Genomic DNA, 27,981 nt, shown 5'->3' with positions numbered 1-27,981 from the left:
AGGGGCCCCGGGCTCCCGTCCCAGCTGTGCCATAGAGTCACTAGGGGACCTTGAATGGCCCCTCCCCCTCTCCAGGCCTCAGTTTACCCCTCTGTAAAATGAGAGGGTTGAAGTGTTTCTCCAGTTCCTTGCAACGCCACAAAAGGAGAAAGAAAGTGAAGCTGCAGCAACGCCAGCTCTCCTAGAGTCTCAGTTCTGGGATTTTTGTTTTCAAAGAGGGATTTTTTTTTTTTTCTTAAAGGAAGGAGCCATGGAATTTGACCGGAGATCAAATTTGAGAGGCCGACAGCCAGCCAGATCCCGCGGACCCACGGTGGGGAAGGCCGGGCTCGGCTGTGGGCAGCCGTGCCCGCCAGGCTCCGCTTGACGTGTCGGGTGCCCAGTGACCTGGCTGTGAACGCAGTGAGCAGAGGCATGCGCCGTGCCCCCGACGGAATCCAGAGGGCTCTGGAAAACTACCCGAGAGGTTTCCGGAGGTCAGAAATGTGGGCAGAAAATGAGATCCAGCTTTAAAAAAAAAAAAAAAAAACCCAGCTGGCTCATCCTCCAGGGAGATCGGGGGCCTGTGAGAGACCTGGGGGAGCGCCGATGCTCGGTTATCTTTGAAGAGCTCGCCCAGGGCTGATCCGTGGCAGCTGCTGCAGACCCAGCCTGACGGACGCCCTGGCGGAGGTGCCGTCTTCCCGCACTCCTCCTCTCACGGGAGATGCCGGGTGACGCTAGGGGACATTTTTGCCCAACCTGCCCAGTGGGTGCTTCGGCTCCTCCCATGAGAACCCTCAGCTCCCTCTTACTTATCGTGAAATGTCACAGATATCGTGGGGGCTGGCTTCTGCTCGGTCCCTGCAACTGCTGTACTGGGGACACTTTGCAGCTTATGACAAGGAGCAGAAGCTCAGGGGCGACAGGCCTTCATAGGAGCAGGGAGTGGTTTGCTGGGTGGTTTGGGCAGATTGCTTTCCTCCCTGGGCCTCCGTTTCCTCAGCTGTAAAACGGGGGTCGTGACACTGACCTGCCGGGTTAGTGTGGAAATTAGGTGAGCCTTGGGGTCGAGGCTGGAGACGTGGTAGGTGATGGCGTCAGACTGCGCCCACCCCACATCCCCATCGTGAGTGAAGCAGGCAGCGCGTCCCAGGGTGCCGCAGACCCACGGCGGGGCTGACCCTCACCCGGCCCGTCTCCAGGGAAGTTGGGGACAGACTGCATTTCTCAAGGTCACCTGGAACCCACTGCTGGAAGGCCCTGGGTAGCCAGCACGATGGATGGTGCTTCCTCTTCCTCACCTGAGCCCAGGGAGCACAAACCTCCCTGCCGGAGGCCGCCTGGGTTTGCTGGCAGGTTGTGGTGGCAGGAGAAGCGGCCGACGGGCCCTGGGGACATCGTCATTGCAGCTCAAAGGGTAGGCTGGTAGCATCTTCCGTTTTCTGTCCTGGGCAGGAGTGGAACTTCGGTCTGAATGACGGCGCCCCTGGAGCCACTGCCTCTGTGCACCCCAGCCCGGCCTCCCCAGTGAAGTAGACCGAGGGTGTGAGCTCAGAGCAGCGGCCTGCTGCGCTGGCTGGCGTTGATTTAGACACGGGGAGACTGGGATAATGTAGGAAATGATGGAAATTTCCCCAGGGAAAGAAGGAAGAGGAGCTTAAGTGCCCAGATAATCATACAGCCTGGCGTGGTGATTCATGGCAGGCAGGCGGGCTCCCCTGGCCAGCAGCACTGCCCCCTCCCGTCTCAGCCCCTTGTGCCCGGAGACCGGCGGGCGCCGCCCAGCACCCAAGTTAGGCCGTGTGTCACAGGGATGGAGCCCCTCGGTGTGCTGGGCCCCGACGTCGGTTATCGGGGCGACGTCGTGGAACTCTGACGTGCCCCCCGCCTGGAAAGCTGAGGTCTGGGAGGCTGAGCCCCTCGCGCAGCTCTAAATGGTGGCGCCCAAGCCAGGCTAGCCAGTGTCCTAAAGCCCAGAACCGTCCCTTTGCCCACAGCTGCATTTGGGGCCTCGGGCGGGCAGGGCCTGGGAGGCGGCCCATGAGCAAGGTGACAGGTCAAAGCAGGTGGCAGCTATCACTGCTGGAGTGTCCCCCAGCAGTGAGTGTCCCCACAGGAGGGGGCAGCCAAGACCGCAGAGCTGGGCAGAAGTAAGAAGGTGCGTTTTCTGGCTTGGATCTGGGGCTGCCCTGTAACTAGACGAGAGACTCCAGGCAGGCTGCCTGGACAGTGCGCCATTTGGGGCCTGACCTCGGGTGGCTTCCGCTGGGGACTTTCCTCTGCTGTGACCACACCCATCCCCCCCTCCCTCCTAAAATTCCCGGGGGATGTCCCCAACAGCTTCTCACCTGCCCAGTCATCCTCGACTCCCCTCCCTGCCACACCCAGACCATCCCGAGTCCTTCCAATTCTGCTGTCTTTCAGCATCTCGCCGACGCCCTCCTCCACCCGCCGGACGGTGCCCATTGTCTTGCCCACCCAGGAATGTGCCCCGTCTCCCATCCTGCAGGCTCCCCTCCAGCTCCTGGCTGCAGTCCAGCCTCCCCTTCATGGGACTCGAGAGGCCCCCAGCAACCTGCCCTCCCCCTTCCACGGCACCATCCCCCACCTCTCCAGACTGTGACGCAGCATCACCTCCTCCTGGAAGCCCTCCCTGCTCTCCACATGCCCACTGCCCTACAGACCCGTTGCCCTGGGAGACTGGGCGCCTTGAGAAGGACAGGCCAAAAGCACCAGCCCGGCACAGGGCAGGCTCTTGGGGAACATTTCATGAATGAACAAAACAGAATCCAGAGATTGAAACAGAAGAAGAGAAGGCTGTGCACCAACTCCCTGAGTTCCGGGCCGCACGTAAGCCATCAAGTGCGCCACTGCGGCCAGGGGGTCAAGGCGCTTGGAGAAACAAGCAGACAGAGTTTACTTTTCCGCCTTCACCAGATACATTCCCTTTCAGGTCAAGTCCGGGGCTTGTGAAACCTTGTCACAAATGGGTGTGATGGCGCCGGACGGACAGGCCCAAGCTCTGCACCCTTGTGGCCGGGAGGGTGGACTGCGGGGATAACGCGGGGCCAAGGGGACCCACGCTTCTTCCTGGGGGTTCCAGCTGGGAAGACCAGCTGGTAGCGGTGCCCATGGGGCTCGTGGGCCTCTTCCCCGAAGATCACTGGGTGTGAAAGGCAGGGGTCCGTCGGCCCATCAGATGTCATCGGTGCGTCTCGGCGCATTCTGTTCAGTTAGAGTAGATATTTCCAACTCACAGATATCCTGCCTGGTCCTGCCCCTACGTTGTCACAGCTCACAGGGGTCCCCTTCCTCCAGGGGGTGATGACACTCTCACCTCCCCGCCCCCGGCAGTGGCCGGTTTCTTCCAGGTCAGCCCTGGGCCTGCAGCCCCTGGGTGGGACCCGCCGCAGCCCTCGTCTTCCCGTCGGTCACCTCCACGGGTTGGTGGTAAACAAGCGTGTTGGTGCCCAGCACCCTCCCAAGGGCCTGGCACCTTTGTCCCGCTATGGAGGGTAGGGAGCAACTTCCAGTCAGCCCTTTTAAAAGTGTACTTGGGGAGATCACTGCTGACCAGCGTGCAGGGCCATCGGTAGCACCCGCAGCTCTGTCGTCGGCCTGCTGCAAGATCTTGGGCCAGTCTCTCCCCCGCTGTGAGCCGGTTTCCCCACCTGCCGCACCATCTCTTTAACCTCCACCTGTAACGTCGGGTGGGTCTCGGGTGGGTCTCTGGAAGGTTCGGAGGGGCCAGGTATGGGGTAGCTGCTTTGGGCGTGTGAGAGTGTTCCTGGGCTTTGAGCTGGGATCCTCTGCCTTGTGAGGAGGTCACACGGTGGCAGGTTCTGTGGCCGTTCGGGACACCCCAGGGTGGAAGTGCTTCCAGAAGGGCAGAGGCCCCTCCTGGAGGGAGCTTTACTCTGTGTTGGGTTCCCAGAGAATGCAAACAAAGGTTTGCTGCCTCTTTCTCCTTTTTTCAGTCTTCCAGAATCATGTTAATGAGCGTCTATTTCTTTTGCAACAGAAAAACAAAATTTAAATTACAAAACTAGCCACCTGGCCAGAGTGAAACTGACCCTCCCAGATTCTCACGGCATGTTTTCCCCAAAGGAGAGATGTTAACATGAGGCACAGGCGGTCACAGTGAGGGCAGCACCGTCGTCCTGGTGCATTTTGGCCATTTAAAAGGAGTAGAGGCCACTTAGGGGGAGGTGGTGCTCTGATGCGGGGTGCCCCCCCCCCCACCACCACCAAGAGGCGGGAGGCAGAGCCTGTCCTTACGTCTGGACATACGTTAGGGATGTTCCGAGTCTGATGCCTGGAAATGAATCTGTAGGGAAAGCGGGCCTCTGTTTTGTCGTCACGCTAGAGCCAGGCCGTTATTTCGCCGTTCCAGACACCGCCCTCGTCCGTGACAGACCCCATGTAGTGGCTATGCGTCTGGCAATGGCTGGCTTTTCCGGAACCGACTTGGCGATCACCCCGGTGGTGACGGTTGCCTTTTGTGAGGACCTACTGTGTGTGCCGGCCAAGCTCTTGGGAATTCCGTGTTCGTTCATTTGCTCTGATGTCAGCTTCAGGCGGTAGGTGTAAACGGCCCCTTTTTAAGATACAAAACTGAGGCTCAGAGAGGCCAGTTTCCTGAAGACCACACAGCCCAGAAGGTTCTCTGTGGCCTGTTCGTGGGCTCCTCCCCAGGGCTAGCAGGTCTGCCACTAGAGGCTGTGTCGACTTGAGCTCACCTGCACCCTGGCCGCACTGCCTGCCCTGGTAGCCGTCGGCTCCCCAAGTCCCTACTGGAGCTATTGTGGCCCAAGTGAAGTGGCAGAGCTGGGGACCTACCCCTGGTGTGTGCGTCTGGCAACTCAGGGAGGCTGGAGGACGTGGACCGGAGGCTCGCTGGCCGACCTCTGGCTCCTCCTGACCCATCTCGGGCCCCTCCGAGGGCTTGGGGGCCCGGCACAGCATCGCCCAGGGCCAGGTCCCAGCGCTTCCCACGGCATCTCTGCGCGTATGTTGAGGGGTGGTTTCTGCACAATTCGTTAGCAGCTGGCGTTTGCAGGGAGGGTGTTTCTCCTACGTGTGACCTCTGAGAGAGGCCAAGTTGAATGCTGAAGACCAGTGTTGACAAGGCAGGGCTGAGCCCTCTGGGGGTGCGGCTGGGCCGTGGGCCTGGGCCCTGAAGCTCGGCTGATATCAGAGTTCCTGCTGGCGGCTCAGAGCCTCCTGCCCGAGGCCCGCGCTCAGCTGTGTCCACGCAGGCCCCAGCCCTGGCAAGTTGGCCAGCTGTCAGACGAGGCTGGGAGAAATGTCTCCAGGCGCCAGAGTGCAATGACTTGTCTTACGTCCTGGAAGTGCCCTGGGGGTGGTCGGCAGTGGATGCGACCATCTGCTGAGCCCCACTGCGCGTGGGCACAGCACGTGCGTTGTCTAATCACGCGTGTGAATCTGAGGAGGTGGCATCACTGTTCCTTTATTACAGATGAGGAGACTGAGGCTCAGAGACGTGAAGGGGCTTGTCCAAGGTCACAGGACAGAGCTGAGATGGGAACCCAGCGGCCTCCAGCCACGCTGTAGATGGACGCAGGAATGTTCCGCAGGGCAGGGGCGAGGAGGGGCCGGGGTGAGGTGGGGGTCAGCCTCCGGGGCATCCTGCTGGGCCTGGTGCCGGTGCCAGCAGACTCTGCCAGCCTCCCTGGGCCAGAAGCTTCCAGAGGACAGAACCGCCTCTGGTCAAAGAGCCGCCAGATGGCCTGGGCCAGCACTGCCATCCAGGTGGCCACGTCGTGGGGCACGGGCTGCGAGCAGTGCCGGCGCCCGGGTGGTTCTGGGGCAGGGAGGAGGGAGCATTGTTACGAGCCAGCCTTGGGTTTGGGACTTGTACTCTTGTCACCTGTAATGTCACAGCCCTACGAGGTGGACAGGCTGTCCCACATCACAGGGTAGGAAACTGGACCAGAGAGGGCAGTCTTGTGCCTGGAGCCACACAGCAAACAGGGGCAGCAGGTGTGGCTGACTCCCCCTCACTCCCACTCCCCCACAACCTGCCTCATAGATCCTGGAATATGGGGGGCTGCCGTTCGGGGTTCACTAGTGACCCCGAGACAGGCTGAGGCCCCTGGCCACCCTTCCAGCACACGATGTGGGCCGGCCCATCGAGAGAGGGCAGGCGTGGAGGCTCAACCCGCCCCTCGGGGGCGCGATGCACTCCCAGGAGAGCTTCAGAGGCTCCGAGGGCAGGGGACGCGCCGTGTCCGACCGGAGCACGCAGGCATGGGGAGCAGGCCGAGGGCGCTGGTGTTGCCAGGCGCCTCTTTGTGCCAGGTGCCGGACCAGGGAGCCCAGAGGCCGCTCAGCCTGGTGGTTCCGTGGTTGCTGTTGGGCACGTGGGTGAAAGGATCCGGGGGCACTGAGTGTCCCGGAGAGAGGGCATCCTGTAAACGCTGCCATGGGGTCAGACGTGGGGGCTGCTCCCTGGCCCCAGCACAGTCCCGTGGCCGGCTGTCCCAGTGAGTTTTCTAGCCATGGCCACGTGTGGCTCCTGTGACTTTCAGGTATCCAGCCAGGGCCCCAGAGCCGCCCCTGCCCCTGCAGCCGGAGCTCCACTCACCCGTCAGGACAGAAACCCTGTCCCTGCCGGGTGCGCGCAGCGGGCGTGGGGTAGCCTGCGGAGCGGCCGGCATCCACCTCCCCTTGCTCTCCTCTGCTGAGCGTGGCCTTCTGCTGTTTCCCCTCCCGCAGCTCCTGTGCCCTGGAAGCCTGATTTCTGACGCCAGCGTCAGCTAGGGGAATATCGACCTAGGCTATCTGCAAAAGGGGGGCCTCAGCGGCTGGGCCTGTGGGGTTCAGCGTGCCGCCCACGGTAGTGCCCCTCTTGAGCGCCAGCCGGGCTGTGCTCGCCGTCCAGAGGGAAGAGAGTGGGTGGGAGTGCCGTCGGCTCCCCCGTGCTGTTGGAGGGTCCCTGGTCTGTGGTCTCTCCTGGGTGGGCCCCAGAGCTGTTGCCCCATCGCCCAGGTGAGGTCACTGGAGCTACCCCAGCCCAGGTGCCGCCCGGGAGGGGCCGTCAGAGGGATCCTCACCGGGCAGTGGGGATTTGTTCAGCCCATCGCACTGTCAGGAGAGACAGGGAGGGAGTCCAGCCGTCCAGGCAGGGCTGTGCGGCCTCAAGGCCATCCTTTCTTAATGGGGTGGCGGTGGGGGGGGGTAGGTGCTCCCCCTGACATAACAGGATGGTGACGTGCTCACCAGAAGCCCGTGCAGGCTCCGTGCGGTGGTGGCAGCCAGGCCTGGGCTGACCTCCTGGCCCCCAGCTTCTCTCGGAATCTGCACAACGCTCTGGGCCGCAGACCTGGTGGTCCCCGTACTACAGTCGGGGAACCTGAGGCCGCGAGAGGCGCTGGGCAGCGTGTGTGGGGGGAGGCACCCAGAGCTGCGTGACGCGGGGTCCTGAGGCCACGCCGCGTGTAGACAGGGTGCAGAGGGCTTCCAGGTTCCCGTCTCCGTTTCCAGAAGGTGGGGTCTTGCTGCAAGCTCGACCCAGCGTCCGGGGCGGGGGGCTCGAGCACATCCTTGGGAAGCCGCCAGCAGGTCCCCTCTAGCCTCTGAGCACCTTACGAGTCCCACGCGTGTCCCAGAGGCCCTGCAGCCGAGGAGGGCGCTGAGCTGCCTGGCGGTACCTGGAGAGACTCAGCCCGACGGCTCCCTGCCCGGCGCCCGCACAGCTCTCACCCGTCCGCAGGGAGCTCGGCCCTGGTCCGCCGGTGGCAGGGACGCGCTCCTGAGAGGACCGGCGTCTGTGGGAGGCACACACCTGCGCCTGGGCGCAGGCAGGAGAGCGTGGGGTCACCAGCACGCTCCCGGGGCCTTGGCGCCCGGACCCACCTTCCTCCCGGCCACCCCGTCACACGGGGCCTGGGGCAGAGGCCAGAGAAAGGAGCGGGGCCTGGGGCAGAGGCCAGAGAAAGGAGCGGGGCCTGGGTAGCTGCCCCGACCTGTGAGTCCAGCCGAGGCCCAGCAGAATTCCCAGTCATGGAGGCTCAGACCTCCGTCTGGATTTGCTGTTTTGTTGTCACCGAGGACGAGCCATCCCTGCTTTGGGACTGTACGCCTTCGGCAGCCGGAGCCCGGGGCAGGGCCTCTGGGCCTGTGCTTAGCCTTCGGGGCCTTGGTGTGCACGGTTGCTCGGTCCTAGGGTATGCCCTCACTGGCTCATTCGGGAAAGACCCAGAGTCACGTCTGCACTTTCTGTTCCTAGGTATTGGGCATCATTCGACGAGCGAATGGGGACGTTTCCATGCCTCCTGGGTGCCGGGCACCGTGCTAGCCCTGAGGGTCACACCGCTGCCTAAGAGGTGGTCCCTGCCGCAGAGCTACCTGCCTGTGGGGAGACAGGGAGTGCGAGCGTCCGTGAGCTGATTTCAAGGGACCCCCAGCCTACCGCTAGAGCTGACCTATGGCTCCCAGTCCAGGAGGCCCCCCTGGGGGAGGTGACCTAAAGGATGGGTAGGAATTAGGCCTTTGATGGCAGGCCAACATTCTGGCCCCAGGGAACGGTGGGTGCCAAGGCAGGGCCGGAGTGAAGGGGGCAGGGGTGCCATGAAGAGGCGACCTCGCTCTGCCAGGAGCAGGCGCCTCGAGTCTCGCCAGCCCCCTTCCTCTGCAGACGCTGGAGGATGTGCGTGGCTGGGCTGCAGGGGAGCCAGCGGTCGGGGTTTGAGTGTAAGTCCAGCACCAGGGGTGGCAGTGGGGCAGCCAGACGGTCAGACGAGGTTTTCTTTGCGGTCCTTCGCCTCTAAGGCCCTTAACCTCTGGGCGCCGAGGCAGCTTGTCGGCAGCACACAGCAGGCTAGGCCCATCTGCAGGTGCGGCATGAGGGGGTGAATGAGCGGTGTGGGGAGAGGCCGCACTGAGCCCCGGCTCGTGCTCGGGCCGTGAGCCGCCAGACCTACGGAGCTGACTCCTCGGCCACTTCATTTCTTGCAGAACATGGCTGGTCCCAGAGCACCCCCGAGAAAGTGCACACCTGTCGTGGCCTTCAAAAGACGCTCCAGGACCACACGGCCAGGTGGACGGTGTTTGCCCTGCGTCTGGGTGGTGAGGCAGCCCAGGAGGTGAGCAGCCTGGCCGGGAGGGGAACATGGACCCGGTCTTGGGAGACCCCAGCACCAGCCCCTTCCTCGCAGGCCCCGACCTGCAGCCAGCTGGGCCCACCCTGCCCAGAGTTCCCGAGGGCCGGGCTCGGCCTGGCCCCCGGCAGGTGGAAGAGATCCCGCTCCGCCACCAGGAGCGAGGGAGTGGAGCAAAGGATCCCCTGTGCACTCTGGTCCCGCCAAGCCCCGCACCTGCCCTGTGGCCCGATCACGGCGCTGGCCGGCTGGCCTCCTGGAAGCAGATGGAAGCAGGGAGGCCCCACCCAGTTCGTTGGCACAGAGACTCCCCTGAACCAGCTCTGTGCTGTCAGCGCCCACGGCCCCCAGCCCACCTCTGACGAGCTGTCCAGCTGGGTGGGCTTCTTTGGTGCCCTGAGCTTCGGTTTACCCGTCTGTAAGACTTAGGCAGGAATACCTCCTAGCAGAGTTTGGGGTGCACAGCCTAGAACACCCGTGGCTTCGGTGAGGGCCTGGGGGTGGGACACAGCCTTTACCCCCGAGAAGCAGCAGGGGTTTTTAACCCACCGAAAGACAAAAAACTCCCCAACGTGGCGCTCTCCTGGCCTCCTCTCCCTTCGCCGGAGCTCAGCAGCGCCCGGCCTCATCTATTCGTTACTTCGGGTTTATCGTGCTGGGGGCTGGGTGAGAGGAAGGGGTGGGTCGAGGCGAAGCCAGCTCCTGCCCCGTGCAGCGTGGGGACTTGTGGCAGCCTCTGCTCCAAGTGGCCAGGGGACTTTGTTAGCAGCATCTCTGAGGCAGCCAGGAGGGTTTCAGTGGCCCAGGAACCCAGGCCTGCTGTGGCCACGTGGCTTCGGGTCAATTTCACAGGCTTGGGAGGGCATGGAGGTGGCCCTGTTAGCAAGGACGCTGCCAGAGGTGGCTGAGTAGGGAAAGGCGACCGCTCTGGGGCCTCAGGATCTTAGCAGCTCTACGGGTGGTCGTGGGTCTGTTTGCCCATCACCGGGACAGGGTGCCCACCTGCCGGGGGGTATTCCAGACCCCCGAGGTTCTCTGTCAGTGTTACAAAGCGTCTCCTGGGACAGCATCTGAGGGCTCATGGGAATGACCACACTGTAGCAGAAGACTGAGCCACAGCCTAGGGTCAGACTGCCGGGCCCCAGCCTCACCCCACCTTCCCTGCCGTGTGATCATAGGGAAGCCATGGCCCCTGCCTGGGGTTCTGTTTTCTCATTTGCAAAAAGGGCGTCCCTACTTCTCCCTGCCTCCTTACCAGACACCAAAGAGCAGAAGGGGATGCCAAACCTGGCTGAGAAGCGGGGGTCTGGCTCGGGACCAATCACAGCCCACCACTTGCAGAGATGAAGCCTGCTACGCACACGGCCCTCACCAGTCGTATAGGCAGGAAGGGAACTAAGGTGTTATTTGTTTTCTTTTTTGTTTATGTCGTGCCACATTAGAAATATATGTGTGAAGCGGCTTAGAGCAATATTGACAATGCAGAAGAGTAAAAATAAACAGCTGAGGAAATTGGGGCAAAGGGAAAATCGCAGGTAGGCCTAGAGAGTCCATGTCATGTAGGCATTTCCCAGTTCTGTCAGTTCAGCTCTGAGCTTCCTAGCAGCCAAAGCAAAGAGGGAAAGACTATCCCTTGCAGGAAGTGCTGTTTAGGGAGTCCTGTCTCAGCACAGTGATGCTGAGAGAGAGCTGCCTGGTGCAAACACTCAGGGTTACCCCAGAGGCCCCAGTGAGGCCGGGCAGAAAGAGAGGGAGGGAACTCCCTCATGCTCAGCACAGCTGCACCCCTCCATCATCCTGAGCATCTCACACCTTGTTTCATTTAGTTCTCCCAAACCCTAGAAACCTAGGTTGAGAGAGCGGCAGCGAGGACCCCCAGCCCTCTCTGAGCCTGACTTTGACCTTGTGTCTCTCCGTCCCCCAGATCTACATTCTTGCAGCCACACCTGCTGCCCCTTGGAGAAGGTGACCCCAGAAAACCAGGGTGTTTCAGCCCCAGTGTTTTGGGCACAAAGTCACATTGATGCAATGGTCTCCTGGCCGGTAACGTCCCCCTGCGAGGCTCTGAGTGACCCCTGAGCTGTGCTGGGCCTCGCAGAGTCTTAGGGCAGGGTGGGCCAGAGCCAGCAGGGTACAGATGCAGGGCGTGCACCCCACACACACCCGGGGCTCTTTCCCAAGACCTACCCAGCACCTCTCTCTGCTCCCAGGTCTCACCCCTTCTTCCCGGCACCCTGGTCCCTGGCTGACACCTGGAGCTCGGACGACCGTGCCACCCTCAGGTCAGCGCAGCGTTTCGAGCTCCCCACCCCCTCCCTCCAGACGCCGCCCTGGGCTGGGCATGCCTGAAAGGACACGCGCACATGTGTTGCACACGCATGTGCACGCGCCCACACGGCCTCTGGAGGATCGCTGGGCGGGTACTTCTCGCACATTTGCTCGGGCTCAGCTGCGGGCGCTCCCCCCGCGGCTCTGCCCTCCCACCAGCCTCTTTCTGCGGCCGAGGGACCAGGGTCAGTAAGGAGTCGGGCTCGCCCAGGTCTCACCCCAGGAAGCTGGACCCGTGACGTCTTCCCGGCCCCCCCTGCACACAAGCTGAATGAACCCCCTTTGCAAGGCGGCAGCCACGGCAGGGCTCCGGGGTGGGGGGGCTGGGGCCAAGCGCTGGGGACCAGTGACCGCCGGGCAGAGCTCAGGGGCTCGGCAGGTGGGGAGGTCCCAGCCTGCCCCTCCGCCTCGTGCCCTGATGGGGCTGCGGTGCTCAGAGTCTACTGGGCCCCCCGCCCCGCCCCGCCCCGCCCCCAAGCGCCAGCCCGCCGTGCAGACTGTCAGGCCCACTTGGCTGCTTGCAGCCTCCTGGGGAGCCTGTGGGGCCGTGAGGGTCGGGGCCAGACTGGCGGCGTCTCCCTCCCCTCTGTTGCCATGGCCAGGGGCAGGCCTGCCTCCCAGGGCTGTGTGGAGAGGACCCGGGACCCCTCTGCCATCTGGGTCTCATGTGTTTACAGGTCCAGCTTGCCCGCCAGACTCCGCAGACACCGCCCCGGGGCTTTTGTGTCTGCACGCAGGGCATGCGCCAGCCGGTGCCCGAGGGTGGGGTGGGACGCGGGTAGGGAGGGGGGAGGTCCCCCCTGGGGACATCAGGGACAGAGGGGAAAGGGGGACATGAGGGGGTATAGCATGGGAAAGGAAGAACAGAGCAGAGGCAGAGAGCAGGGCTGGGCACAGGGAGAAAGGAGACCCAGCAGAGACTGACCGCGCGGCTGTGTCTGGGAAGACGGTGCCTTCCGGGCTTTGCTCAAGGCCGTCTAGCGCAGGTGCTTTTCTCGGCGCCCGCCGGGAGATCCCCTCAACGTCCCACGGGCAGCAGTGGCAGCCTCTTGGGTCCAGATGAAACGTAGGCACTGAGAGGTGCATCCCTCACACAGGCTCGGGCACCCGAGTGTGAACCGGGGACTGAGCCCCAGGCCCTGACGGACACTCGCAGGAGGCCACGAGGGCACGTGCCCAGGAGTGGGGAGGGGCTCCCGGGCCAGGGCGCTGGTGGCTGTGTGAAGCGGCCGAGGTCCAGGACATACTGTGCGACGGATGGGAGATGGGGCCAGTGCGCACAGTTGGGGCTCACTCAGTGCTCGTCCAGCACCTGAGGAACCACCAGGACGACCACACAGCCCGGTCACCGCGAGGACGAGCGCGTGCCCGGGACTGGCGGGGAGGGCCGCCCCCTCCGTGTGTGCACACCCTCCTCGTTCCGCCCGGGACCATCCTGTGCACCCAGAAATGGGAGCTTGGGGGCTGGGAGCAGCCCAGCTCCGGCCTCGTCTGGGGTTCTGGAGGTTCTTTGGGGGCCAGGCGAGCCCTTTGGGCTGCTGGCTTGGGCTGGGAGAGCAGTGAAGGGTTAGGGGGACAGTGACTCACTTGGTGGGGTCTGTTTTTGCACTGACTCGTAATTGTTCTCCTGTGAGTCTGCCCAGACTCGGCCCAGGACGGGAGAGGTCTGGGCCTGGGCGGCGCCCCGGCCTCTTTCCCTGCCCCCGTGCCCTGGTGCCTCACCCACGTTGGGCAGCAGACAGGAGCCACGTGGGCCCAGGCAGCACCCCGCGCTGGCCAGTTTTCTGAAGGGAATTGTCCCTGTCCTCCCTGGCACCCTGGGTTCCTGGGATAGAGGCTACCCCGTTCGTTCTTTAGGAGTTGGCGTGAATGTGTGTTCACGGGAAATCAAGGCTTGGGCGGTGGGCCCCCATCGCCCCATGGCAGAGCCACGCTCAGAAGCTGTATCTGCTGGGCCTAATACGGCCCCGTGTGTAGGGCCAGAGCCTGGAGAAGGGGCCCCACGGCGATGCCAAGACATGACCCCCATCTGCTCTGCAGATGCACATGTGGTACCTAATCTTTTCACCCGTGGACAAAGGGGGCCTCCAAGCCTAAGGGGCAGGAGTTTGTTCTAACATCAAACATCCAAGTGTCCTTTATTTAACCAGACAGAAAAATTAAGGCCCTAAATATCTGGCATTTTGTCTTTTTTGGTCCCAGTGAAGACACTGACAAAACGCAAAAGGCCGGCTTCCGCTCAGGGCTTAGCTGTTGGCGCTGAGCAGTGCTCTCTGGCTGGGTGCAGTGGACCCCGGACGGGAGGAGGACGGGGGCAGGGATGCCCACCCTGCAAGCCACGCCTGGACCAGGTGACTTGGATTGGTTGGCTCTCGCGAAGCACTTTCTGTCCTGTGGGCCGGGCCCCGAGCCCACGCTCTTCCCGCGCGGGTCAGTCTTCACGGCAGCCCTGCCAACGGGCATCTTTCGGTGCCACTTTCCTATGGGGGCCGAGGCTCAGGGAGGTCAAGGGCCAGCCCCGGGCCACTGAGCCAGGAGCGAGCCGCCCAGCAGGGGAGGTGGAAACACCTCTGGGCTCTGGGAATGCGTCGGGGCTGCCACACATCCCGAGAGGCCGTCTCCCTGGGGGGCAGGCTGAGCGGGGGCTGGGGGAGGGCTGGGCTGGCCCCCGGCGTGGACTAGAGGGTTTATAAGGGGTCCCCCTGCTGGAGTGAAGCCAAGAGGCCCTCAGACCCAGTGACGCCGGGGCTGCTGCCCGTGCAGCCCGGGTTTCCTGCCCCGGCCTGAGCTCAGCTGGGTACTTGCCTTCAGACGTTTCCCCTGTCGGAGGCCTTGTTCCCCAGAAGCTCAGCTGTGTCCAGCCCTGACTGGGGAAAGAGCAGGCTCCCGCTCTGTCCCCCGGGCCCGGCTCTGAGCTGCCCTTCTCCAAGAACACGGTGCCCGCTCAGCCTGGCTGGCCTGGGAGAACTGGGGAGCCAGAAGGCCCGTGGCCGCTCACCCTGAGGAAGGGAAACTGAGTGTCTCAGGTGGGGGCTCCCTGGGGTTACCCAGGACAGGGGGCTCTGCTCTCTCCTAGTAGCCGCGAGACCTCAGGCAGGTAGGTGGAGACGTCTCTGGGTCTTCGTTCCCTCATTCCTGTAACGCCAGGGAGGCCGATGACGCCTGTGCTGGCGGTGTGACTGTGGGGAAATAACTTAGCCTCTCTGTGTTCATTCCCTCACCCCCAGATCGGGTTGTGATGAGGACTGACGGAGCTCCCCAGTGCGATGGGCTTGGGTCAGTGTGTGGAGCGTTCCAGGGGACAGGGTGTTTGCCCTTCCCCAGTTTCCGACGGGGAGTGCGTGCCCCAGGAAGTGCTACTACGTGTATTTGCAGCAATATCGGGCCAACAGGGATTCGAACCCCGAGCCCTGTGGCCGGGATGCTCGCTCTTCCCCACTGAGCTCCCCACCCCCGTGGGGCAGCCCGCAAGGAGCAGCCACTCCTGGGAGAGGCCTTCGGGGAGGACGGTTGTTTGGTTCGTGCCTGGGGAGTTGTCAGTACAGCTGTGGTCACACAAGCGAGGGGGACAGTGGCTCCAGCGCTCCGTGCCATGCTGAGTCACCCTTTAGAAAAGGCACTGGCTCCCCCTAATTCCACTGTCTTGTTCCTTGACCCAGGCCCCTCACCGGCTCCTGACCTGCCCGTCTCCGTCAGAGCGCAAGGCCAGCCGTGCCCCCCGGTGCGTGAGTAGCACCTCCGCTGACGGTTGCTTTTCGAGGGCCCCACTGCTGCCCGCGGCCTGGGTCAGTGCACGGCGACCCCCTGGGCCTGTCTACCCGTCTTTCAAGTGGGATTGGTCTCGATCCTGGGTTTTCGCCCTGCACAGGCTGGGAGGGATGGCCGTGGCTGGACCCAGAGCGTTGCCTCTGGTCTCCGCCTTACATCTGGGGTTCCGAGTGAGATGCTGTCTGCTGGGGCCGTGCGGAGGGGGCTCCCCAGGGGGGGTGTGAGGCGTGCAAGCAGGACAGGAGTCTTGAGGCTTGGGAAGTGGCCAGTGCTGCAGGGGGTCGGGAGGGCCCTGGCCCTGCATCCCTGGGGTGGGTCTTCCCCATGTCCCTCGGCAGCCACCCCTGTGCCCCCTGCACTGGACAGGAAGGAGGTGCCAGCCTGGACCATGGGGTGGGCTGTGCTGGGACGGCCCCAGAACACAGGACGGCGCCTTGGGCCACCTGGTCGAGGCTGCCCCGCCCTCAGGCCAGTGAGGACACATACCCCGTCAGTCAGGAGGGCATCAGGGCTGGTGTCTCGGACATAAGCCTTCCCAGGGACCGCCCGGAGCCCCCCGAAGGGCTGACAGGGCTTCTGGCAGCGGGGTGATTGGCAGCTCGGGCACGAGGACGGTTCCGAAGAGGGTGCTGCCCGCGCCTCTCCCTGGCCCGGCCCTCCAGGCGGGACTGCTTCCCAGGTGGACTTCCTCATCCTGCCAGGCCGCCCTGCCCGCCTCGCCGCCTTTGTCTTCCCGGCGCCGTCCGCCCTCTTGTGTGCGAGGCTGAGGCCCGGCGCAGGGAGGGGACCGCTGCCCTCTGGCCCCGCGCGGCCTTGGCCGTGGCCACCCCGGGCTTGGCACCCGCCGACGTCTCGGTGAGGCGTCTGGGAGCCCCGACCCTGCCGCCCCAGCCCTCCCCGCTGCAGACCACCCCCAGGAGAGCCGTTGTGAAGGCCGCACCCCCGGAGGGAGTCCCTGGTGGCCGGTGTGGACAGTTCTAGAAATGACGGGGTGGGGGGAGTGGACCCCCGGACACGCCGCGCACGGAGGCAGCCCCGGGCCTCTGCCGGCCTTCTCACCCCCTTTCCTGCCTGAGGGCCTCGGGGCCCCGGGCCGGGCTCCGGGGCTCCCGGTGTTCAGTCGGGCTTCCAGTGCCCCCTGTCTTTAGGAAGCAGGGGCGGGGGCTTCCTGGGGGAGGCGAGCTCCCTGCGGAGCGAGGTGAGGCAGCGGCGCTCTGCAGCTGCGCTTCCCCTGGGGCCTGGGCTGCAGAGCGGGGTGAGCCTCAACGCCCCCGCAGACCAGACCCTGCGACCTCAGGCCCCCAGAGCGCTGGCCAGGCCGGGAGCAGCGGCGCCTCCGTCAGCGCGGAGCTCTCTGCCTCCTGCCGTGCCCGCTGCTCTCGAGCACCCGGCGATCGCAGGGGAAGCGGCCGCGGAGCAGCCCCGGGCGTCCAAGGAGTCCTGGCTGCAGGGCCTGGAGGGCGGTCGAGAGGAGACGCCACTGACCCAGGAGCCAGCCCAGGGCAGGGCCCCGGCGGCCATGGCAGGTGGACGGGGAGCCGCCGGCGCCAGCGCTCGCCGGCAGGGCCCCGCGACGAGGTCCTCCGAGGGCCGCCCGCGTGCTCTCTGGAGGAGGTTCACGGAAACGTCCGCGTAGAGAAGCAGGGGTTTGGAGGAAAGTGCGTGGTTTCACAGGGACTGTGCCGGTTTCTCTGGCAGCATGGGGCTTGCCAGGCGGACTGAGGGCAAGTTCTGCCCTGTGTTCTCTGGGTGACCAAGGTCAGGTCCTCGCTGGACAGCACACGTGTAGAAGAGCGCACAGTAGGGCCTCAGGAGCGGCGGGGCAGCTTCCCCAGACACCTATGGCCCAGCCAAGCCTTCCAGGCTGGGACAGTCACGGGACGAGGCCCAGGTTTTTCCCGGACAGCCTCGCCTCTCGCAGTTCCCGGAGAGAACATTCCGTCACCACGAAGTGGGGTTAGCTCAGCTCCCCCGGCCCGGCCCGGCCCGGGGAAACCCAGCCAAGGACGGGATGGTGTAATGCCCAGACCAGAGCCACGGGTCCACATGCCAGGCCAGGCCCAGAGCCCCCCGGGGGGCCCGGGAGCCCCGCAGCAGAAGGGCCCTCCTGAGGGGCTGCTGCCAGGTGGGGCTGCCCCAGAACACGGTTTCACACTGGGCGTTTTTAATGACGTGGTTGCATTTGGTTCCCCCTCTCTCCCTCCCTCTCCTCACCTTGTGACCCAGAATGCGGCTTGAGCTGAGAGTATTTTCAGATAAATACACACCTTTGAGGCTAAAACTGTTGCCTAATGGTTAGGCACCAGATGGAGACGCCCACAGGCTCAGAAAGGGCTCTGCCTGCCGGCTCTTCCCTCTGGACTCTGAGCAAACCCTGCCGCGGTGAAGAGCAGCTTCCCCTGGTGATCCCCCCTCCCCCAACTGGCGCAGAGGCACCTGGACCTTCCTCCCGACAGAGGAAACGGCGGAGGCCAGAGGTGCCGATTAACTTTGCCCGAGGCCCATCGCCGGCTGGGGCCAAAGCAGGGGTCAGAACTATGGCCTGGCAGCCCCAGAACCACCTATCCCCACCCCCACCCCATGCCCATGGCCCCCATGGGTGCAGGTATGTCTGTAGAGCAGGGCTGGATCCCGTTGCCTGGGCCATCCGGGCCTCCCCGGCCAGCATCAGGCCCCCAGCTTCCTGGATGCTAGGACTCTTGTGGGCTTTCAGACTCGCACATCTGTGGGCAGTGACACTCGGCCCCCGGTACGTGTCTGGCCCCTTCCCTGGGGAGTGGACATTTCCCATGCCTGGCCACCTTCCACCTATGAGCTTGGAGCTCTCTGGGGACAGGAGAGCAGGGAGCCAGGGGCGGGGCACAGACTCCCGGGATGGGAGACCCCGACCCAGAGCACACGGGCGTCTGTCTCAGGGAGGCTGGGCAGGAAGGGAACCAACAAGAGAGCACCTTGGGCTCCTGGGAAGGAAGGCAGGCCTGGGGTGGACCCCAGGGGGCTGGCGCAGGGGCTCCTGTCTGAAGGAACCACTTCCCCACCTGCGTGGCCTGCGCCGCCTAGAGGTGTGCAGGGCCGTGGGAAGAGCCTGGGGTCAGAAATCCGGCTTCCAGTTCTAGTTTTGCTCCTCTGTCCCTGAGGGGCACTCTTGGGGGCAATGAAGCCACTGGGCCCCGTGCTCAGCTGAGCTGTTGGAGCCTGAGGCAGAAGGAGGAGTTGGTAACCATCCGTTGAGCCCTCATTTAAGTTTGATATCCTTATATCATGGGCCTCTTTGCATTTTTAAAAAATTTTGTATTGAAACATTTGTCTTGATTCCTGAGTTTTGGTGCCCCATTCGGTGTGTGCCCGGCCCTGCCCGGCGCATGACGGGCGCACAGCCCCCGCCCGGCCCGAGCTGGCCTCTGCCTGGTGCGCACGTCTCGCTAACTTTATGGGCCGTGTTCGCACGCAGACCCGGCCCCCAGACGCCACCCCCGCGCCTTTTTCCCAGACTCCATTGTTGGCATGGCTTGCCGAGCAGACACACTGGCCGCTTTATGGGGAGAAACCTAATCGGGGCAGCAGTGGGGGGGCGGCCATGGGGGGGTCCCGGCTCCCGGTGGCCCCAAGCCAAGCCCGAGGTGACTGCAGGGTGACACCGTCTGTCTGCCTCGCTCGCTCCAGACATCCGCCTGGCCCTGAAAAGGCCACCTGCCCACTGAGGCCTCCCACACACCTGTCCCCGGCTGGCCTGGCTCCTCCCAGCCCGGGCCTGCCCGGCGCCCTGCCCACAGGCAGACACTGGGGACTGGGGCTGAGCCGGCGGTGGCAGATGGCAGGGCGGCTGCCGACTGCCCGCTCCCCGCAGCCCTGCTCAGGGAGCCTCTTCACGCCGCGTTGCCTGCTCCTGCCACCGCCCCGTCCAGGCTGACTGGGAAGGGTCCCTTTGGAGCTCTCAGACCCCTGCCATTCCGCCGGAAGAAGGGAGGTGTCTGCCGTCCCTCCCTGGGCCAAGACCCGTGGTCGCTTCTAGGACTGTGGGGCAGGAGGGCCAGCAAATCACGTCCCCTGGCACGTGGGATTGGGGCCACTTCCCAGCTCAGAAATGTCTCCACGATCAGGTCACAGACCCAGAAATGTCAGGGCTCCTTCGTCCCCCCAAACCTGGGTTGCTGGCTAAAGGAAGAGCCAGCTTGTGTGGGAGCTGTGCCTTGGTGGATAAAGCCAGGGTTCAGGGGACCCTGCCGGGGGTACGGCATCTGCCGCCTGGTCACCTGGATAGGCTGTGAGTGTGTAGGGGCCCGCCTGGCCCTCATGGAGGGAGAAAGTCCCCACCGTCCGTGGGCACCTTCACGGGCACCGCTCACGTCAGCTACATGGCTGCCGTGGGTCTGGGTGTCCAGGCGTGAGGCCTGGAGCCTAGGAGCGCAAGGCCCAGTCCCAGAACCAGGGCAGAGCTAGGATTCGTCTGGGCACCACTGCCCTCCCGATGGGCAGTAAGAGACGGGCACGTGTGTGGGGAGCACAGGGTCTTCATGGCAAGGAGAGGAACAATGGGACGGTCCCTCCTGGCACAGGACAGGCCAGGGCAAGGGCCGAGAGGTGCGGGGAGCGGGGGGCTGGCAGACGGGTGGGGAGGGTTGGGGAGGGCTGCCCAGGGCATTTTCCTGCTCTGGGAGGCTGGAGGGGGACGTGAGGGGGGCCAGGCTGGGCGGGGCGCAGAGGCGCGGCAGCACAGAGACGTGAGCCCTGGTGATGGACAGTCTGGCCTCTGGAGCGCTGAGGGAGAGGGGCCAGGACAGGACCACCGCAGCCAGATGGGCTAATCTTCCCATCCCTGTTAGTGGCCGGGAACACTGAGGCTCAGTGGTTGGCCCGTGGCGGGGATGGACAGACCCAAGTAGGTCTGGCTCCAAGTCCAGCGTCTCGGGCTCAGCCTCAGAGGCTCTGCAGCTGGCCAGCAGGCCGGCTGTGTGCTCGTGTTACACCTGTGTCCCTTCCCTTGTGCTGGTCCCGGGAGGGCACCTGGCCGGAATGGGCCGGAGCCAGGTGGGGTTGCAATTCACTGAGTGAGCCCTGGCTGAGGCCTCAGAGCCTGGGTCCTGGGCGCCCCTTCCCCGGGGCTTCTGCTCTTGGGACGATCCCAGGCCTCGCCTGCCCCGGGGCAGGAGCGTCAGCCTGTCGGGAGCCTCCGCTGTGAAGTGGGGGGTCTGGCTCCTCCTCCCGGGTCCTACTAAGTGCCAGGCGCACAGGAGGTGGGCACACGTCCCTTCTCCCCTGGGCACCCCACCCTCCAGGCCCCAGAGCGTCGGTGTGAGCCTGCTGGGGCGCTGGCCACCCAGCACGGGAACGCCGGCGGCCCTGGCCATTCAAGGACGAGGCCTGGGTCTTGTTCACCTCTGACCCAGCATCGTCCAGCACAGGCAGCCACAGAGGCCATTCTCTCCGGGCCTCTGCACAGGGCGTGTCCCCAGGCGAGAGGCCGTGGTGAGACGGGCTGGGCTGAAATGCGGGACCTGGAGCAGGCGGCCGGGCGAGTCCAGGAAGGAGGCACGGAGCGGCCGCTGGAGGGGCATAGCTGCGGCTCTTCCAAACCTGACGCCTGTGACTTTCTTCTAAACCCCAAACAGGTCAAGAAGTGGCACTGAGATGGGAGCGTCTATTCGAGGCCAGCCTTACTCAACGGGTGAGCCGAGCGTTAGGGCGGGGCCACCTCACGGCTGTCCCACTCTTCCCAGCCCAGCCAGAGCCCACAGGAGGCCTCGCCCTGGGCCCTCGTGCAGGAGACAGGCCCACCCCTGGCCTCGGTGTGGGTGCACGGCCACTCCTGCTGAATGCCCAGAGGACTGTCACAGGACACAGGACAGCACAGGTGACATCTGCACTGCACGCCCTTCCCACCATCCTTTCTTTGGGAAGCACGGGGGAGTTTGTAGTGGGGAGGGATGTGGTCAGAGCTGTGTCCCACGATGCACTTGTGACCTCAGGCTGGACGTGGCCTGACGGAGCCGTGGTCTGCCGCAGGGTGTCTGCATGGAAGAGGAACGCAGGCCCCGCCTCCCTGTGCACCGCGAGGGCCCGTCGCCCCCTTTTCTCCAGCCGTCCGCTGCGATCCTAATACACAGGCCGCTGATGTCGACCTGAGACGCACACGGGTGAGTCTGGCCTGGAACAGAAAGGCTGAATGAGGGGAACCAGTCACATCTGCTTCTCCCAGCTGGGCTGGGGGTCGGGGTGCTTGTGGTGACAGCCAGGGAGGACCGGGTGTGTGTGTGTGTGTGTGTCAGTCTCCCCGCTCTCTTTCCCTGCCTCTCCCTACCCCGTGGAGCCCAGCCCGGGGCTGGGCTGGGGCTCTCATGGGGTCAGCACTGCAGGCTCTGGAGCTGAAGCCCCGGCCCAGGGGAGGGCAGGCGGGTCTGAGTAGTGGCACACGCGTGGGTTCCAGCCCAGTGTTAACTACGGGCGGCCTGGCAGCCACTCGGACCCCCTGGGAGCAGCTGCTGCAGGGACCCCGCCTCTCAGTGAGGAGGTCCAGGCCCACGAGGGCAGAAGAGGCGTCGGAGAAGCACGGCGGGGAGGCCGGCCCGGCTTCGCAGCCAGCTCCACTTGCTGGGCTGTCCTGCCCCGTGCCGCCCTCAGCCTGCTAGGGCCGGTGGTCGGAGCCAGGGGGGCCCTGCAGCCTGAGGCCGTTGGAGGTCTCCGGGGCTAGGTTGGGAGCCAGAGCCCGCGCTCAGGGGCCTCCTCAGGGTCACTCCGAGACATTCGGCAGCACCCTGGGCTGGGCGCCGTGTCCTCGGCCTCCCCAGTGATGAGGCTCACGGCAGCCGCTCACCCCACGGGGCGGCTGCACCAGGCTGCCCGTCCACAAACACAGCCAGAAGCTGTTGCCAGGATGGGGGTGCGTCGAAGGAAGGCCCTTGGTCACCCTCTCCTCGCCCCCCGTCCTAGAGGCTTTATGGCTCTGCCTGGAGAGTCCTTAGGGACACCCTGGTCCTGTCCACCAGCCAAGAAGTCCAAGTGGAGGCCAGGAGACGGGACCTCGAGGCCCTCTCGTGAAGATTTCCTTCTGGGGCCTCAAGGAAAGACAGGGTTGCCAGTGAGCACAGGCCAGCCAGGTCTCGGGGGGCAGGCTGCGTTGGGGTGTTGCTGGCCCAACTCCCAGGTGACTGCACCTCAGTGTCCCGCGCTAGGTGTGGGCCCTGGTGTCCTCATCACTAGCGGAGGGTTCTGGGACCATTTCGTGCCTCTCGGGGTTCAGGGAGCAGCAGTGCCCTGTTTATTGGGACTGGGCACGAGGCCCCCTGTGCAGTAGTGGGTGAGGCCACGCCGGGGAGAGCCCGAGGGCAAGCCCTGCCCCCTGCCTGGGACCCATCCGAGCCTCAGCTTCCTCGCTACGAAATGGCATCGGTGATCCCAGCTTCACCAGGCCTGTGAAGACCAAATGGCACAGACCAGCCTTTCCTGGGAGCCAGGTTCCCTTTTGGAAAGTAAGAATATTCTATAGCCTCTCCTGAGATGGGAAAAGCCCAGGTCACCCTGGATGGTGGAACCAGACCAAGCAGAGCCCACGGGGAGGGAGTCCACACCTGTCCAGTGGGTGGAGGTGTGTCCTGGGGCAGCAGGGAGCCAGGGGTGGGCGGTGCCGTCAGAGGTGGGGGCCAGGTGGGCATGCGTAGCCCCTTTTGGACATGGGTTGGCCTCTAACAGATGACAGCCTTCCTCCCAGTGTCACCGGTGCAGAAGTCCCTTGGGGACACCATGGTCACTCATCCACTCCTATCCAGATGGGAGTGATCCCATCACCTGTAGCGCTTTTCCGAAAGCCACATCGCACGTTTCCCTCCCTCCCTCTCTTCCCTCTTTCCTTCTCCCTCCCTGGTTGGTGGTTGTCTCCTGTGGGGCTGCTCCCAGGGTATGCGGGCCCTCTCCTGACCCGCCTGCCAGTCCCCGTGCCCTCAGCGCCCCAGCACAACCCTGACCCCCGTCCCCCTGCTGCTCTCCTCCTTCCTCCTCCAGGAGATGCCTCTGGGAGCCATGATGTCCCTCCAGGCGCCGAGACTGACGGCCCTTTGGGGTGAGGTAGTAGGTTGTATAGTTTGGGGCTCTGCCCTGCTATGGGATAACTATACAATCTACTGTCTTTCCTGAAGTGGCTGTAATATCGACAGTGGACAGCATCCAGGACCCTGGCTGCTGGAGGGGGGTGCGGTGGGCAGGGTGGGGGGTGGGGATGCAGCCTCAGCAGGGTGGGCGCAGTGGCTGCCGGGTGGTAAGTCTGACAGGCCTAGGTTCCACTTGCTGTGTGACCTGGGGCGGGTCCCTTGATCTCTCTGGGCTTCAGTTTCCTTATCTGTGAAAGGGGGCTGATGAGGGTTGAGGGCAGTACCGTGTGAAGTGTCCAAGGAGGGCAGGGCTCAGAGTCGACCTTTCCCTCTCCCCACGCTGCGCTGAGAGCTGATGGACCCGACGGGCAGTTTGGCAGCCCACCCCTCCCCCGTCCACATCCCCGTGCCCCACATCAGGCTCTTGGGCGGCCCCCAGCCTGGACTTTGCCCTCAGATGCGTCCCTGTGGCCGGCACTGGGCACCGGGAGGAGTAGCCTCGGGCCCGAGGAGGACCGGGCCAGCTGAGGCTTGGCTGACGTTGCAGCACAGCACCCCAGGGCAGCCCATGGGATCGGCCTCGATCAGCACGTCCCCCGAGTCCACAGCCTGCCCAGCTCAGTGTCAGGCCTCTGGTCAGCGGAGGGACGGAGGCCAGGGCTCCCCTCTCCCAGACAGGGAGTGAGAGCAATGTCCTCGAGCCCACGGCAGCCCTCGTGGGCACGAGCCCGTTCCACCCCCAGCAAGCGCAGGTGGACTGGCCAGCGTGGGGACCAAGGCGCCGTCTGCGCGTCCCTCCTCCCCTGCGCCTGCCCAGCCCTCCAGCTCGGCTCTGGTGGCTGCAGACCACCAGGAGGGGCCGGGGCTGGGCCGGGGGCAGCGGCAGGACGGCGGACCCTCCCAAACCCGGGCACCGGCGGGGTGAGGTAGTAGGTTGTGTGGTTTCAGGGCAGTGATGTTGCCCCCTCGGAAGATAACTATACAACCTACTGCCTTCCCTGAGGGGCCCAGCGTCGTCCCACGGGAGGGCCGCCCCCGCACTCCGCAGGGGACTCGGCAGATGACTTGGGGGCCTGAGCCCAGGCCAGGCGGGTGGGAGGCCGCCCTGTGCACACTCAGATCTCAATAAAAGCTGCTGTCATGGGAATCTGGAGTCCGCCCTGTTTGTTCTGGGAGCCCAGGGGCGGGGCATCTGCCGTCTGCCGTGGGCGGTGTGGGCGTGGCCTGACGGGGTGTTGGGGGGAGCTGCCTCTGGGCCACCGGGGGTCACCGGACCCTAGTCCGCCGCCCCCACAGCCTTCGGGTCTTCCTGACGGATTCAGTCCTGGACCCCGGACCCCCGCGCAGCCTGCACCCCACTCACACCCGCTTTGAGCACAGCTGTGGGACGCAGGCCCCAGAGGCATCACTCGGCCTGCACAGGCCCCCTTGCAGGTGGCGCGGACCCCAGTCAGCAGCTCAGAGCACAGTCCAGGACCCGGTCCCCGAGGCCGCCCCAGACCCAGTGCTTGACTGGGGCCCGGAAGTTCCTGTCTGCCACGCCCAGCCCCCTTAGGCCAGTGTCCGGGGTAGCCCTTATTTCGGGTGTCCATCCTGGGCTGACTGCCATCCCAAGTGTTCACTCACGTTTCTGTCGGGGGTCTTAGGCTCTCGTGCTGGTGGCTGCTGAAGCCTGTCCCCACAGTCACAGCCTGGGTGTCAGAAGAGACCCGTCTGTGTCTGACCCAGCGCCCAGAGCACCCTTGGGGGGAGGTGCTGCCACGGCTGCGTCCGAGCCCCGTCCCTGTGCCCACAGGGCGCAATGAACTGCCATCTGCCCCAGCTGGAGCAGCCCCCTGTCACCCCACAAGCCTCTGCAGAAGAGAACTCCAGGCTGGCTCTTGCCAACGGCCCGGGGTACACAGAACGGGACACCACTGCAGCCTCCAAGTGCCCAGCGCCTGAGGGGACAGACAGGGCTCGGACAGGTCCAGGTCCCAGGCAGTGGTCTGGGACGGGGACCCTGTGACAGAGGCCAGAGGAGGCTCCTGCTCCAGCCAGGGTCCTGGAGGGAGGAGAGGTGGGCACCTCTCAGCCCTGAGTGCAGCAGCCTGAAGCATTGGAGGGACCGTCCTCCCCTCCCACCATGATGACTGTCCCCAAGCCGCTATCTCTGCCCAAGCCCCCACCCAGCCCAAGCCTCCTGTCTGGCCCACCCAGCCCGGCATGGCCACGCCTGTGCAGTCCAGCACCCCCTCTCCAGCCCGACACCCATCCGTGGCCCACCTGGCCTTGAGGAGCTGCTGCTGCACTATGGGTCAGTGGCCACGGGAACCCAGAGCAGGGGTCCCAAGGGGCAGAGAGAGCTTTCTAGAGCAGGGGCCATCTGAGCTGGGTCTTGATGGCTGTGTAGGAGTTTGCAGCTTGCAGTTTGCTGGCTGTGTAAGTCATAAAGAAGAGGCCTTCACAGTGGAGTGCCCCATCTTCTCCTCCCCCATTGTCCTCTGGGACCAAGGCAGGTGACAAACTCGGGCACTGTCCACTGCCTCTTCTTTGCCATGTGGTCAGTCAGTGGCAGAATCTGGCCACTTGTGTCCCCTGGACATCATTTCTGTGCCTCAGGTCTCTCCATCCCCACTCGCACTGCCAAACCTCAGAGCCTCTTGGAGCAGCCCCTCTGCCATTCTTCTGGGCACAAGGGGGCACTGGGCCCCCTTGTGAGCGGACCTGCCCTCACACCTGTGTACACCCTCACCTGGACCCCTCCCTGCCCCTCCTGCTGATCGTGGCTCTGCACGCACAGCTCCTCTCCTCTGAATGCCCACAGCTCAGCGCTGCCTTGGGCCACGGTAGCCCATGTCTATCTGAGCTGACCGTGACCGTTTATACCCCGAGTTCAGCCTTTCCTCTGGCACTCCAGCAGTGCTCGGCCCTGTAATCAGGGCTCGTGTCCTGGTGGGGAGCAGTCCGGACACACAGCAGCCACTGCCATGGTCAGTGCCATGACGGGGGCCACCCAGGGCCTAGAAGAGCCCCGAGGAGTCCTGGACCCAGCTCTGCAGTCAGGGAGTGGCTTCCTGGAGGAGGTGACACCTGGTTCACCCTGTGACCCTCTCCACCTTCCAGCCAACCAACTTCCAGCCTCTCCTCTGCCACCAACTGGCCGACCCCAGAGACCAACAGGACCACAGATGTGGGCCCGAGGGGCATGGGGGCAGGGTGCTACCCATCACTGGTCACCAGTGACGTGCGGAAGCAGTTTCATCCCAGAACAAACTGGATGAAGTCAGTACGGTCAAAGCAGCTAATTCGTTTGCGGGGCCCTGCGAGGCGGCAGCAAAGGCCCAGCTTTGGGGGCAGAGGCCTGGGGCAGTCGCTCTACTCACCAAGCCTCTACTTCCCCATCCTACATCATAGGGGGCTGTTGGATGTCAGGAGATAGCGGTTGCGAGAACTCAGTTGGGGGGCGGAGGGGTGTGTGGGAGGCACTGAGAGGGAAGGCGAGAATGGCAGGGGAGTCCTGGCCCGAGGCTGGGCGCCTGGTGCCACCTGCTGCCTAGCCAGGGAGTGGCTCCTGGCCCGGCTTGGGCCCTGGGTCTGGTCAGCAGGTGAGCAGGGTGGAGAGCAGGCTGGGGGGCCCTGAGGGCTCGGCAACCCCAGACTGTGTGCTCCCCAGGCAGGCGAGGACCATGGTCAGAGATGTGGATGAGTCAACTTGAGAGCGGCTCAGCTCAAGGCCATGGGGCGAGCGAGGGACCAAGACCCTGGAGGTGGTCCCTGTCCCCAGGCATGCAGAAGCCAGGCCCCCTCGGCCCCCTCCCAGCTGAGACAGGCCACCGAGGTGCCGCGGGTGTTCTGCAGGAGAGAGATCTGCATGTCCCTGCTCCTCCTGGGAGGTGACTCATCAGAGAGTCTCGAGGGACTTCTGGGGTGTTCAAGGCGGGGCCTTTGATAGGCCGTGGGCCCTTAAGGTCCACAAGGGCCACCTCTGATCTTGGACCCCCGGGGAGGGATGGCAGAGCCACTCCAGCATCTAGACCCTACAGACCGGGGCTGAGACAGGGTCTGGCCTTGTGGGCACGGAGTGACCAGGCCGCCACCCAGGGCCGGGACTAGGGTGAGGTTGCAAAGGCCCAGCATCTCAGGGGCCCTCAGTCTCAGGGTGACACGGCACCCGCAGCCTGCCCATCAGCACGGTGGGCACCGAGCCAAGACCCACATACTATTAGGGGCCCATGAAGCAGTTTCGCTTCAGTTCCTTTCAAAGTTTGAAGGAAAAATGAAAGCAACAATACTGACGGTATATTATATGTAATACACAACATATGTAGCGAATGTATATCATAATTTGTCCTATATAGCATATAGCGTCCATAATGATGAAACTAGCTTGGATTATATTCGTTTTTGCACCACCTGGTCATAAAACGTGTTTTCAATCTCTTTTATGGAAGAAGCACTCGGGAAGGCAGAGTGCCCCCAACTCCCACCCCACGAGTCAGCCTGGGCCCCGCCTACGAACGTGGCCACTGTCCTGCCGCCCTGAGAGGCTGAGCGCCTCCTTCAGTTTCGTGTCCTGGGAGCCTCACTGGCCCTGGGCCCAGCCCTGCTCTCATCCCCCTTAGTCCCCCCTTTCCTGGCCAGCCAGCGGGAGGCCTGGGCCACGGCCAGCTGGGCGGCCCCTGCCATCGGACTCTGCGTTTCCCGACAGCGACACCGTG

General features: G+C 64.3%; 1 protein-coding gene across 20 annotated transcripts in view; it reads left to right on the top strand.

Moving 5' to 3' along the window:
* The window catches only part of LOC109552057 (uncharacterized), a 67,763-nt gene extending 41,470 nt beyond the window's left edge, over positions 1–26,293 (top strand). For 5 of the 20 annotated variants that reach the window (XR_012324132.1, XR_012324128.1, XR_012324126.1 and 2 more), the window contains one exon: positions 242–19,828. Coding sequence is in view for 1 of the 20 variants with exons in the window: in XM_073788063.1 (XP_073644164.1) it covers positions 8,962–9,089; positions 15,092–15,153; positions 20,810–21,051; positions 21,204–21,334; positions 23,196–23,327 (695 nt within the window). In the remaining 19 variants the exon portion in view is untranslated. Of the gene's footprint in view, positions 1–241 lie in introns of all 20 variants that reach the window. The other 15 variants (XR_012324138.1, XR_012324137.1, XR_012324134.1 and 12 more) reach the window with 12 other exon arrangements.
* The last annotated feature ends 1,688 nt before the right edge of the window (positions 26,294–27,981 follow it).

The sequence above is a fragment of the Tursiops truncatus genome, chromosome 11 (genome assembly GCF_011762595.2).
Source record: "Tursiops truncatus isolate mTurTru1 chromosome 11, mTurTru1.mat.Y, whole genome shotgun sequence".
Classification (NCBI taxonomy): domain Eukaryota; kingdom Metazoa; phylum Chordata; class Mammalia; order Artiodactyla; family Delphinidae; genus Tursiops; species Tursiops truncatus.
The sequence above is the reverse complement of the archived record's forward strand: the minus strand, read 5'-3'. Positions and strand labels throughout refer to the sequence as shown.